Source organism: Hyaena hyaena, unplaced genomic scaffold, assembly GCF_003009895.1.
Source record: "Hyaena hyaena isolate Hyena2069 unplaced genomic scaffold, ASM300989v1 scaffold_236, whole genome shotgun sequence".
NCBI classification, from domain to species: Eukaryota; Metazoa; Chordata; class Mammalia; order Carnivora; family Hyaenidae; genus Hyaena; species Hyaena hyaena.
The window spans coordinates 562,497-577,230 of NW_024080868.1; the positions used below are offsets into that span (position 1 = coordinate 562,497).

At 37.3% G+C, this 14,734-nt stretch overlaps 1 protein-coding gene across 1 annotated transcript in view; it reads right to left on the reverse strand.

Annotated features, from left to right (window-relative positions):
* Positions 1 to 982: 982 nt before the first annotated feature.
* Positions 983 to 14,734, reverse strand: part of C9 (complement C9) — a 50,392-nt gene continuing 36,640 nt past the window's right edge. The window contains exons 8-11 of the mRNA XM_039244288.1: positions 13,552 to 13,677; positions 11,677 to 11,855; positions 2,253 to 2,484; positions 983 to 1,409 (exon numbers count right to left, since the gene is read on the reverse strand). Of these exons, the coding sequence (XP_039100219.1) occupies positions 1,384 to 1,409; positions 2,253 to 2,484; positions 11,677 to 11,855; positions 13,552 to 13,677 (563 nt within the window). The 3' untranslated portion in view covers positions 983 to 1,383. The remainder of the gene's footprint in view (positions 1,410 to 2,252; positions 2,485 to 11,676; positions 11,856 to 13,551; positions 13,678 to 14,734) is intronic.

Sequence of the window (14,734 nt, forward strand, 5' to 3'; positions counted from 1 at the left end):
CCTACATTTATTGCAGGACTATATATAATAGCTAAGACATGGAAGTAACCTAAGGGTCCATCAATGGATAAATGGATAAAGAAACTGTGGTATATATATTTGCAATGGAATATTATTCAGCCCTAAAAAGAATAGCACGTATGGACCTTGAGGGCATCATGGCAAATGAAATAAGTCATACAAAGAAAGAGAAGTCCTATACAATCTCTCTTATGTGTGGAATCTAAACAAACAGAAAAACAAACAGAACGCCAGGCTCATCGATACCAAGAACAGATTGGTGGTTGTGAGAGGTGGTGGGGGGGGGGGTGTGTGGAGTGGTAGAAATGGGTGAAGCGTTTTTGTTTTAGTTTAAATAAAAAAAATGGATACATAATAATAATAAACAATAAGGAAAGATCTCTAAGATATATTTTAAGTGATAAAAACCAGACACGGATCAATGTATATACTTTACTACCACAGGGTAAAGAATACAAATGGAGAAGGAAGGACATCTACCTTTATCTATATAAACATGTGTATGTGTGAGTGTGTGTGTGTGTTTCTTTTTTGCTTGCATATTTTAAAAAAGATGTAGAGATAAGCATCAATAGTAATAATACCAAATAGCTTCTGACAGTTTCCCCAAATTCAAGTCCTTTGTTAGTCTTTTACATGTGTATCTTACTATGAGTCCATGAGTCCCAAGCACCTTCAGTGCTCACAGTCCAGTTTTTGGTTTTAATTAAAGCAAACACATAAAAACCTTGTTTTAGGTAATTGACCCTGCTATTGTGTCCATACATGTTTGAAACAGAAGTCAGTGCCTTGGCAACAGTCCACTATATACGGAACAGACATAAGGAAGGCCAGGAGTTTATGCTATCATTAGAAATTCATCCTATTGGGCACACTATTGGATAATGGAATAATATTCAATTGACCCAACCAGATTCTGTAGCAGATAGCATTCCCTTGGAAGGAGGCTCCGAGAACCTGATTTTGTATGCAATAGATTTATTAGTGTGTTTGGGAGAAAATATGTTAGGAGTATGAGGAGCACAATTAGGAACAAGGGGGAGTTCAGTTGTAATGCTCTTGCAACAGAGACTTCAGCAAATCATACGAGGAGCTCCGACGCTGGAATGGTGCTCCAGAGTTGTCCAACTGACACAAGAGGGATGGCCCATCAGATAACAACCACATTGACCAGTAATCAGATACAGGCTTCTTTCAGGTTGGAAGCATAACCTTGGGTGCCACTTCCTTGTTACAGGGCAATTCCTGAAGAGAGACTCAGCTGTGAAATGTCAGCAGGTGACACTCAGAGGAGGTGGGGGGATGGGTGCTTAATCCTGAAGGGACATCTGGGCTCTGTACCATGACATCCTCTGTAGAGTCTTAGGAAATTTTGAATGCAGGAGGCACTGAGAAAATATAGAAACAAGCAGAGGTGATAAAGAGAGAGATAAATCCAGTCATGAAAATGGTAGTGTCATCACAGTATTAACAACAAGGTGATTAGGTTGCTACAACAGTTTTTGAATATCTTGAGAGGGTTTTGTATCTCTAACAGTGATAAATGATATTTCAGATCTTCATAAACCCTAACTGTAATTGTGGAGGCAATTGTGTTGTCTGTATCTGTTTCTTGCAATGTGAAAAAGCAAACCTAAAAGACATAGGTCTTAGGTATTCAATTAGAAGTGAATCTTATGCAAGGTATTTATAAGACTGCGTGAAGAAAACTTCTCTGGACTGGCACCACACACAGTTGAAAATCTATGTATAACTTTTGACTCCCTCAAAACTTAACTATTAAGAGCCTACTGTTGAGCAGAAGCTTTACCAATAACATAAATAGTTAATTAATATATACTTTGTATATTATATGTGTTATACAGTGTATTCTTACAATACACTAAGCTAGGGAAAAGAAAATTTTATTAAGAAAGTCATAAGGAAGAGAAATACATGTATAGTACTGCACTGTAAAATATCCACTTATAAGTGGACTCATTCAGTTCAAACTCATGTTGTTCAAGGGTCAATTATCACAGTTAAAAAATTATAGTTCTGTTTAAATGTAGAGGTAGAAGATGTAAAGTTGAATGCTAAAAGACCTATAAAGACTGATTTGTCCATTTTTATTATTTGTTCAGTATTTATCCTGACGGCTAGTACACATTAATTCAAGACCTAATTTTCAAATTAAGTAACCTCAAAATGCATCGTTTTGTCCTTAATGATATAAAATAAGTTGCTCTCACCTTGAGAAGTTTCTTGCTTTCTTCTGGTTTCACAGGCAACTCCTGTAAATGTCATTGGGCAGGTACACAGACATTCTCCGTCCAGCAGGATCACAGTACCTCCATGTTGGCATGGGTAGCATTTCTTCACATTGAATTCATTGATATAATCTTCTAGGGCTTTTTCCAAATTCTGTTTCTTTAGGTGTGCATCTTTTATTTTCACTGGAACCAGATTATATATAGGAGACAGCTACGAGAAAGCAAAACATTTAATTTTAGGACTTTTCTACTGATGGCTTTTGTGCAGTACCATTCACTGAATTATTTGTTTATCCATTCATTAATTCAACAAAGGCTTAGTGAATGATTATGGCATGAAGTTAGCTTATAGACGATGGGAGTCATCAAAGTTAGCCGTGATCTCTGTGATCTTTATGGAGGTAAAGAGATAACATTACAGAGGCAAGATGACTGATATTAAAATAATCACACAGATAAAATGGAAACCATGAGAGGTGCTATATGGGATGGGTACGTGTGTTTTAAAAATGAAGAATCATGGATTTAAACTTTTCTCAGGGTAACGTACTGACATTATTTTGTGAATTGTTTGTGCTGCCTTTCCGCTGCCTCCTCTTTTCTAGCAGGTAGCCGGGTGCTGCTATCTCTCGCCAAAGTAGGGTTTTGTGGGCAAGGCCAAGATCAGAAAGCCCCTAAAGGCAAATTCTTTATTGGCTTCCCCCCACCCATAAAAGCCTGAACTCACTGAGAAATTTTTACTGGGAGAAAGGGTGTGAGAAGAATGCCACCGAGGCAGGAGATTCATCCTGACTTAGTATGTCACTCAAGGAGCAAGAACCCATAACTGAATCTCTGGCAGCTATTTGGGGAAACAATAGAGAATCCCTAGAGAAGCTAGGTCCATATCTTGGACCAGCGATCCAGATTTGCCAGAGACTCCCACATGCAATCTTGGCATAGAAGGCTTGGAACCACTTGACTTCGTGAACATGTGAGTTTGAACAATGAGGTTATCAGGGTGACCACTGTGGATGTACATATATTCCCAGTTCCCCAACAGAAGCATTAGGGTTCTTGTATTGATTTGGGCAATAAGACCTCCCTGAACCCCATCCAACAAATGAATAAAGGAAGAATTTTCCAGCAGTAGGAAGGGATGGAATCTCAATGTCAAATTTAATTAGAACTAAAGAGAACAAAGTAAAATGATTTCTTCTGCATACTTCAATCCCTGGGGTAAAACACATAGTTGCTACAACTGAATCAAGAAAGCTTGGAAAGGCTTTCCTGAGAAAATGAGCCTTCAGCTGAGATTTGAGGTGCTGGGACAGAAAGAAGAATATTCCAGTCACACAGAATTCAAAAAGTTGTTATGTTGGAGGGACTCCTGGGTGGCTCAGTCAGTTGAGCATCTGACTTTTGATTTTGGCTCAAGTAATGATCCCAGGTTCCTGGGATGGAGGCCCGTGTTATGTCAGGCTCTGTGCTGAGCCTGGAACCTGCTTGCAATTCTCTCTCTCTCTACCTCTGCCCCACTCCCCCACTCACTCTCTCTCTCTCTCTCTCTCTAAAACAAAAACAACAAATTTTAAAAAAGTTCTTATGGTGGAGAAGCCACAACATATATAGAAAGTATCTATATAAGCAAATTCAATTGTGTGACTTTAAAGACTTGTTTGAGTAAATAAATCATTAAAAATGGAGGCCCTTGGGTGGTGCAGCACGTTGAAGCAGGAGGCTACAAATTTATAACTGGAATCCAAAGACTCAAGAGAGAGGAGATAAAGAAACACATTGCATATGGGTAATGATGGATTAAATAATGTCAACTGAACTTTTTTCCTCTGAGGACAACGAAAAATAAAACCAAAAAAAACCCCCAAAAAACCAAAATTAAAAATCTGCTCGAAGGCTCTGGAGAACTAACGAGGTAATACATATTGGGCTAAGTGCTGGGAGAAGGTGGAGGTTCGGGGAGGTGAGCCTGGTTTTATTGGGCCACGGCCCCTTTTGACACATTTCCTCATTTGGAAACAGGCCTCAGAGGGGCTGAGGTAAAGGAGCACATCACTGGGCTGGGGGAAAAAGGTCGGCATTCAGGGACAGCAAAGGAAAACAAGCCATGCTTTGGGTTGGGACCGAGAGCACTACAGTCCCGGAAGTGACAGGGAACTGAAAGTGGGGTAGCTCTGCAGAGACTGCAGTCTGGTTTGCATTAAAACAATCTTGAATCATTGTAACCCCAGAAGCTTTCCAGATGTAAACATATGTTTTCTTTGCAAGAAAAAAAAATCATCCCAGGCCTCATGCTACTCCTAGAACAAATTTTAAAGTATAATATTCAGCCCCCAATAAAAATAACTAGGTACACAAGGAGACAAGGTGAGATGAATGAGAATCAGTAGGAACGCTAGAAACTTAAGCAGAGCTGTGAGGATGACAAGATTTGACTTACCGAACAGACTTTTGAAGAGCTACGTTTACGCGGGCAGGGGCATAAGGGAGAAGATCAACAATTTTAGCAGGAAACTGGAAGTTACTTTTTAAAACAGAGGATTTGGAAAAAATAAACAAAAATATTGTAAATTGATATTACGGGTACCTGGGTGGCTCAGTCGGTTAAGCGTCAACTTCTGCCTAGGTCATGACCTCATGGTTGGTGGGTTTGAGCCCCACATCGGGCTCTGTGCTGACAGGTCAGAGCCTGGAGCCTGCTTCAGATCCTGTGTCTCCCTCTCTCTCTGCCCTTCCCCCATTCATGTGCTCTCTCTCTCTCTCTCTCTGTCTCTCAAAAATGAATAAATGTTAAAAAAATTAAAAACAGTAAGTTGATATTTTAATATGTCAGTTAATGGACTGGCTAAATAGAAGCTGTGACACAACAGAAGCAAAGTTAATGAGCTAGAATATAGGTAAGGTGAAAACACTGACAGTGATGTACAAAGTGGTAGAAGACTGGGAAATCCAGAAAGAGGGTAGGAAACATAAAAGACAAGGTGAGAAGGGGCACCTGGGTGGCTCAGTCAGTTGAGCATCTGACTCTTGATTTTGACTCAGGTCATGATCCCAAGAACATGGGATCAAGCCCCACATTGGGCTCCATGATGGGCATGAAGCCTGCTTAAGATTCTCTCTCCCTCTCCCTCTCTCTCTCTCTCTCTCCGTCCCTTTCTCTCTCTCTCTCTCTCTCTTCCTCTGCCCCTCTCTCCCACTCTCTCTCTAAAGTAATAATAATAAAATGGATATGGCAAGAAGTTAAAGATCCACATAATTTGAGTCCCAGAAGGAGAGAATGTTTAAGAAGCAATATTTGAAGAACTAATGGCTGAGAGTATAACAAGCCAGTGAAAGACATAAAGGTACCTTGTTAATGAAAAGCAAGGTTATAATTTTTTCTTTACACACATAAGCATATCAGAGTAAAACTACTAAAAAACAAAGATAATGGAGTAGGTCTTAAAAATCATCTAAGTAAAAAGTCATAGCACTTTCTAAGTAGACTGATATTTGATTTTAGTAGATACAATCAATGATAGGAATTGTTCTTGGACAATGAGATATTCATAGGAGATTTTTAAAAAGGTGTCCTCAAAGGTTATATCACTCACAAAAAAACCCAAATCTGGTTGGATTGTAGATCAAAAAGTAAAAGCAAAACAATAAAGCTTCTGCAAGAAAATATATAGGAGAGCATCTTCAAGACCTTGAAGTAGAGAAATATTTTAAATAGGACACAACATCACTAACTATAAGGAAAGGAAATATATATTTGATTATGTCAAAATAAAATAACACCAACATTATAATTTCAGATATGATATACTGAGAAGGATACTACATCACTTATGTGGTAGTCTTTCCAAATGCATAACCTCAATCTTCTCTAAGCCTAAACTGAGGGACATTTGACATAATAGCTGATTCATCAAAAAATGTTGAGGTCATGAAAAATGAAAAAAGTCTGAGAAACTGTCCCAGAATCGAGGAGACTAAGGGGACATTACAACTAGTTGCATTGTGGGTGCTTAATTGGATCTTAGAACAGAGACAAGATATTAGGGGGAAAATTGGTGAATTTTATTTTATTTTTATTTATTTATTTTTAATTATTTAAATGTTTTATTTATTTCTGAAAGAGAGAGAGAGAGAGAGAGATCAGGGGAGGGTCAGAGAGAGAGACAGAATCTGAAGCAAGCTCCAGGCTCTGAGCTAGCTGTCAGCACAGAGCCGGACGTGGGGCTTGAATCCATGAACCGTGAGATCACCACCTGAGCCGAAGACGGACGTTTAACCGACTGAGCCACCCAGGCGCCCCAAAACTGGTGAATTTTAAATAGGGCCTGTAGGTTAGACAATGTAATTTTCTTATTTAGATTAGTTTACGATGGTTACGTAAGTTGTTAACATCGGGGCTGTCTGCTATAGAGTGCATGTGAACTCTGTGTTATTTTTACAGGTTTACTGTCTGTACTATTTACGCCATTTTACAGTCAATCTAAAATTATCTCAAAATAAAAAGTAAAAAGGAGAATATCTGTTACAAAAAATACCATTGAAGGGTGTAAGTCCTCAAGTGAAAAAAAAAAAACCCAACATTCATAATACCTTTAAGTGAGACTAGGCTCATATCCAGAATATACCAAGAACTTCTATTAGTCAACGCAAATGTTCACCAGCAAATTCTTTTATGAATTAGTATACAGGATTTAGATTCTAACTATATCATATTTATTTGGAAGAAGTAGCCTCTTAGTAACATTGCCATATTGGCATGAGCAACATAAGCATGTGGCAGAGTTATTTTGATTTTTAGGAAATGACATTTATCTTGTTTTACCCTTTAAAAGAAAGTCAAGGCCAGATAATCTAAGATACAGGAATAGAGGGTCATGGAGAAACTACAGTGTGGATGAAATGCATAAACAAGTGTTCAAAGAGATAAAGAGGAAGGTCATGTAATGACCATAATTTCAGAGGAGCCTCAAACCCTGGAGGCAAAACTCCCACAAGAAGATGAAAAACAATGAAAACGCGCTTGGTGCAGTGTTCCTGAAGAACCACATCTTTTTCTGATAAACTTTGGCTTTCTTAATTAAGAAAACGGTTCTCTTTTTTCTCCTACACTAGCTAATTGTATCTTTCTACTACTCGTAGATATATTTTCAGTGGATCTAATCTGTCGTGAAACATGAAACATGTTAACTTACAAATAAATTGAAATACAGTTAAAAAAATGAAGTATATTTGGGGCGCCTGGGTGGCTTAGTCGGTTGAGCGTCCGACTTTCGCTTAGGTCATGATCTCGCGGTTCGTGGGTTCGAGCCCCGCGTAGGGCTCTGTGCTGACTGCCAGCTCAGAGCCTGAAGCATGTTTCAGTCTGTGTCTCCCTCTCTCTCTGACCCTCCCCTCCTCACGCTGTCTCTCTCTCTCTCTCTCTCCTAGAAATAAATAAAACATTTAAAAAAATGAAGTATATTTAAAAAATAATGAATAAAATGAAGTACATCGAGGTTTCTTATAGGCTTCCAATTTAAATTATGTACCAGATGTAGTTTGTTGATAGTGTGAGTGGTTTTTTCCCAAAGTTTATTTATTTTCTAAAGTTTATTTATTTACTTATTTAGAGAATCCCAAGCAGACTCCTGCATTGTCAGCACAGAGCCCTATGTGGGTCTTGAGCCCACAAACTGTGAGATCATGACTTGAGCTGAAAACAAGAGTTGGATGCTTAACCTACTGAGACACCCAGGTGCCCCATCTGAGTGTTATTTTTATCCCTATACAAGTGAGTTAGGACTGCTTTTCACTACATCTTTATAACCTTAATGAGGACAACACAGGGCAGAGGTACTGCAGGTCCTTGAAATACTTATGCTCTTTAACATCCGGTGCCTCCCTGTGAACAGTTGCACCGTATAACAAAAATGGTAGGCAAATGCTTCGTTATTACCTACGTTGCTGCAGAATGTGCTTAATATAGCTTGACACGCAGGTGCGGAAGATTGGTTGAGGGAAACAAAAAAGGGAGGGCAGAGGATCGAAAAGGCAAGATGAAGGCAAAAGCAACACACAATTCATACTAGGAGGACTGACCTACTGGCATGAGGTGAGTCACAAATATGGGGATATTTCCTAGCACCCTGAGTAAGACTACTGAATTTAATGGTCACATACATATAAGAAATATTTACTTGTGCTCTCTCTCTCTCAAAAATAAATACATGTAAAACAATTAAAAAAATATTTACATGATTCAAAAGAGAAACAAAATGATCCATGAGACTGAGATTAAAGAGTAATATCTCCCATGAGTTCTCATAAAGAAGACATTGTATTATGTAACATCCTTTTAGTAAATAAAGCAGTGGGTTATATAACTTTGCTTTTATAATGCCAAAACAAAACTTTACAGGAAGCCAATTTGCTACATGCTAGCTGTACTGATTTCTACTGCTATTGCTCTAGAGGAAATAATAAACTTTATGTCTCTCAGGCAATCATTAATAAATGTAATTTCCTCAGCTGACATTTTTATAACTAGTTTGTAGCGGTAAGCTTAAGAAGAAACCAAAGTTCAGCTATTCTGTTGAGATAAAATTTAGAACTGCTCTGTTAACATTCAGGACAGCTGGAAATAGAAATAATATATTTCCATGAAAGTTGAAGCTGACAAAAGTGAATACTGAAAGTGAGGCTCTATCTCCTCTGCATGAAGAAGGGCGGAGAAAAAATTCTTGGACTGGGTCAACACATTCCTCAAGAAGAGGTTTAATCTACTGAAGCATAGAGACAAATGGAGAGTCAGAGCCATGAGGTTCTTCTTCATAGAGCATGGCCATAGTTACTTTATGTTTTATTTTATTTTTTCATAGTTTAGTGTGGAAAAATATATTAAATCATGCTGTTATGTTGTGTCATGTTATGTTGTATATAACTGTTTTACCTAGAAAATCTCTGTAAGATTCTTTAGAGTAATAGAAGTCTCCAATGTTTTCTCCAAGATAAATTGTTTGCAACATTAGTATCTAGATAATGGATTTAATTTGCTCAGAGGATTAAACATAAGCGAGTTAATAGTTTAGTGTGGTGCGGAGTGTGGGTGGGATGAGGTTTCACCAATTCTTTGAATAGTTAAATAGACGGATCAGTTATTAAGACCATCCCTGCTGTTTGAACATGTCATCTATAGACAATAGAATGCTTCAATTTACCAAAGAATTAGTTAGTGATTGTAGATTGTTTAATTACCTCATGGAATAGCTTCTAATTAACCAAAAAAACGTCCACTTCTACTGGATTTATAAAATTGAAATAACTTGGAACCTATTTCAGTATCAAACTATACTATATCTCACATCTCTTTAGGGAATAAAAGCCAAGTCAAAAAGAAACACAAAATTTTACCATTTTCTGAACTTTAGTTACAAGAAGATGAATTTTTAAAAGTGGTTCCTGAGTGACTCACTATAGTTGCCATTTTCTTACGTAGAATATTGATCCAAAAAGTCCAGACTTCCCATGTATGAAGAAGGAAACTTACACAGGTATTTTAGATGGAATGCCTACTAATCTAAGCATCTGGAGATCAGGGCACTTGGGTGGTTCAGTTGGTTGTGTCTGAGTCTTGATTTTAGCTCAGGTTATGATTTCATGGTCATGAGACTGAGCCCTGGGTCAGGGTCTATGCTGGGTGTGGAACCTGCTTGAAATTCTCTGTGTCCCTTGCCCTCTGCCCCTCCCCCCACTTTCTATAAACAAACAAACAAATAAATAAATAAACAAATATCTAGGGGTCAATAGTTGCCCTTGAAAATAGGATAAACTACATTTTGCTGCCAGCCAGAAGGACTGTCCCATAGAGTTGATGAAGGTCTTTCAATAATTCTGGTAAATCTAGTAGTAAATCTTCAGAAGATGCTTTATTCACTTGAGATTCTTTAAATTGGCTCTAGAACATACTGGACTATGGTTAAGATCTCAGGACACCAGCCTGGATCCATACAAGGACAGGTGAATTTAGAGATGAGAGGACAAGACAATTTAAGTGTCCTTCTGGATGTAAACATCTTCCCAAACTAATTCTTTTTTCATTTAAGATTTTCTGACAGATTTATTTTTATTGAGTTCTAAATAATGAATTTAAATATTATTTAAACATAATAAAACAAAGAGTGTCTCTTCTGGCTTTAATTTCACATACAGACAAGCTAATTTCGCCAACTTGTTCTCCCTTTTTGCCCTACCTGTGGGGCAAAGTATTTGAAGTTTCATAGACATGTTAGCACATCTATGAATGGCTAGATTTCTACAATCTAAAGGGAAAAGACTACAATTCCCCAGTTTCTGGGTTCTTTCTTTCACATAAATGAGATAGTTTTGGTGGCTTCACTCACTCTTCAAAGACAGTAAAATGAGATGGAGGAACAAAAATCTCCAGTATCTAGTCCTAACAAAATGCCGACATGACTGTAACTCAAGTCAATCAAACTGAAATTGAGGTCAGTCAAAGATACTTTGACCAGAGGGAAAATTGTGAAACACACAGGGAAAACTGAAAGCTATAAAGGGAAATAGGAAAACAAATAAGGAATAGAGGAAAACACTTACCTTTTTAGTTAGTTTGGGGAGAAGAGTGATGGGGCTAAATGACACTGACATTTATATCTTTACGACAGTGCAGTGTATTTCCCCTAGAAATAAGAACTAATGGGTTTATAAACTCAAGCCAGTAATCAAGATACAAAAAAGAAAGAATTTCTGGATCATAAGAACTGCTCACTCTTGGTCTTATTTTCTGAGACCTATGAACTTTCCTTTCATGAAGGCCCTTAAAGATTCTCTTGTGCGGGAAGTGGTGATATGATGCCACCTGATGGCAAGGGACAAAAAAGGGTAGATGGAAGGGAACTAACAACTCCTGGGCACCTATTTTGTGCCAGTCTGTACTGCAGGCAATCTTTTTTTCCATTCTTTTTTTTTAATTTATTTTTGAGACAGAGAGAGGCAGAGAATGAGCAGGGAAAGGCAGAGAGAGAGGGAGACACACAGGGCTCGAACCCAAAACCTATGAGATCATGACCTGAGCTGAAGTCAGATGCTTAACCAACTGAATCACCCAGGTGACCTACAAGCAGTCTCTTTAAATCCTCAAAATAAACATGAAGCCCTGGATAAGTTAGTGCTGCAGAGGTCAGAAAACTTTACACATTTAGAGAAGGACAGAGACCCGAACTTATCCTGGGGTGGTATGATGCCACATGTCATCCCTTGCCTCTATGTAACGCTTCTTTCCAGGGATGAGATAGGAGTGCATTCTAATGCTCACATCTCTTTCAGATGAAGTTAACTGTTCATCTGAACCAACAGTTACATTTAATAAGAAAATTTTAAAGTCGTCTATTTGAAAATAAACATTCCTTACTTTTTGACTTATGAACACTGGGGCGTCATTTAAGGAAGTGGCCCAATTTACAAAGTCAGCCAGATTAACCACTTTGGCTCCTTTGAGAAGCTTCTCTTTCAGCTCATATGCGTATTTTGAGGTTCCTCCTCTTATGAGTGAAATAACATCATCTATGAGGTCATCACTAGTGATGTTAACTGAGAAGAGAAAGAGGATATAAGTGAAGCATTTAGAATTCTCTGACGTTTGATCAACATTTATTGAATCCTTTCAAAAATTGTAGACCAGTATATCTATTGAATTTTACTTATATAATTTTTTCACCCAAAATATGCAAGAGCAATTTTTATTAGTAACCAATTGTAGACTTCAATTGTCTTTTAAAAAAAGTGTGATGATTCAGATACATTGATGATTCCAAATTCATCACTTATGCCCATGCATACACGAGAACTAAACATAACCTTTGAGATATACTAGAAATTTTTGTTTTCAGACTTCATAATTACATTTTCTATAAGTTTTCTTTAAACTAACTCATATTAAAAAAAGCAAAGAGTGTAAAAAAAAATCAAAATTTTTTTCCATTTCAAATTCCTACCCATCTCTTCTTCAGTTTCTCTCTCCAGACTAAACTACTTTTAACACACCTTTGTGAATCTTCCAGAATTGTAAATTATTTGAGCTGGAAAAGAATTTCAAGAAGGTTTTTATTTCTCCTTTCTCATTTTTATAGATGAGAAAACAGACTCAGAGAGGTGGAGTGATTAGACTAAGTCTAACCTGAGGGTCAAATATTGAAATTAGGACTTTTATGGCAAATTCAACTTTTTTTGCACGCATCAGTGGTTTCCAATTATGGCCACATGCTAGTAGTTGGTATGCTTTTCAAAATAGGAGGCTTTCCTCTCTCTGCCTACTCGCTATCATCTGCTTCTCTAAAGAAAAGTTGCAAGCATTTATATGTCTGAAAATATTGTCAGGTATTTCTGATTATAGTAAATTGAGCACCCCAGTACTACCTCATACTTATAAATCTGCTAAGTGTTAACAACACAAGCCATATTTATACTAAAGATATTTATGCTTTTAAAAAGGCTATGCACTGATTGAATGTTAAGGATGGGTTGGGTTTTTTTCTCCCCAGTTTTATTGAGATATAATTGAAACACCATAAAAGTTTAAGGTCTACAAGAGAATGCTTTGCCGTACATGTATACTGCAAAATATTTACCACATGCATCACCTTGTACAGTTACAAAAAATTTACCTTTACCTGGGCTGAAAGCTTTTGGTTTCTGCTCTCTTCGCAACTTTCCAATATATCACATGCTTAGCTATTGTCATTAGGTCATACATTACATCTCTAGCGCTTATTTATCTTCTAAGTGGAAGTTTGTACCTTTTGGCTCATTGGACAAAGGTGAGGTTAGGGGTTTTGAGTCAGGTGGAAGGCTGAGTTAAGGAAATGGTTTTGGTCTTCTCCGTTCTTCATGGTCACATACAGTATGACCTAGCCCGTTCAGAGACTTTGTAAAAATTAGAGGGATAAAAGGAGATTTTTGCTGAAGATATTTTCTACCATTGACCTTTTACCATTGCCAGGATAAATACACAAATCTACAAAGACTGTAGTGTAAGTGCCTTGCCCAGAGCTGCACACTGTGTGGCCTGCACAATGGTGTTTCCAATGAATACATGTCCATGGGTTACTTGTGTTTATACTACTATAAAAATAAAAGTCTAAATAACTCTAAGGTTTTTTGTTTGTTTGCTTGTTTGTTTGTTTAATGAAGAGGCTAGACAATAAAGAGGGTTCATAGTGACAGGGTAGGGCTCATTGATGACACCTCCTCCTTTTTTTTTTAAACTAGTGAGTTAGGCCATACTTACCAGTTCTACCTTCACCCCTCTTTAAACAATCGTTTTTATTAATATTTCCTGTGATTTCAGCTCCAACATTCAGCGTACCTTCCAAATTAAATCCGAGACATCTCTGTACGTCCCTTAGTTCAACACCTGTTTAATGTATTTAGTTGAAGGTCATTAAATAATGTCCAAATTTTTTCAATAAATAAATTTCAATTGTGCTATTTTGTAAGAAACATACTTGAATTCCTAGATATTGTTACTGAACTCAAATGCGAGGTCATATCTGACCCACTCTGTCCTCATATTAGAATCTAGTGGCCTCCTTTTGAATTTGCTTGTCAACTTAATAACAAAGGCCATATAAATTTACTTCTTGTTTAAAAGAGACATCACTCAGAATAGGGCAGGTATAGTAAAGTCCTTTACTTCTAACATCATGGAACGGAGACTTTGATGTCTAACATATATTGAATGCTTATCATATGCCCAACATCATTCTAAGCATTTTGTATGCATTAATTAGTGTAATTCTCACACTGACGTTTCAAGTTAAGTTCTATTATCTTCATTTTACAGAAGATGACATGGAATGACAGAGCAGATAAGTAACCTGACAATGGAATCCCGCAGTTAGCCAAGTTAGTATTTGAACCAGAGTTGTCTGGTTATTAAGCACTTCTCTGTATTGACTTCTTAATTTGGTCATGGGATGCATCAACATCTCCTATTCCTCTTTGGAAGACCCTGTTCATTATTAAGGTAGCGAGTTCCTTGCTTTGAGCAGATGGATTATACACATGACAACTTTGTTTTAGTCCTATAAATGCTACTTAGTAGATATTAGTTTTGGAAACTGACTCACCATAGTGTGTGGATGTTACAGTTACTAGGAAGAAAAATCCTAATATTTAATTAAAGTATATCACTTATTATTTAGTTAAAAGAGAGAATAATTATTGTATTACAAGGGCAAACTGCCTCAGTTCATTGAGCATGTCAGTTGTCACTCTTATTTATCATTTCAGATCACACACACACACACACACACACACACACACTAAAATGCTTTATGAAAGAGGAAAGGGAGAAGTGAAGTTAATCCCAGAATTTCATAGTGAAATTTAGAAGTAGGGACCTGGGGACACTTAACCATTCATTTATTCAGCAAATATTTTTTGTGTGCCCACAAATAGTGAGAACTTGA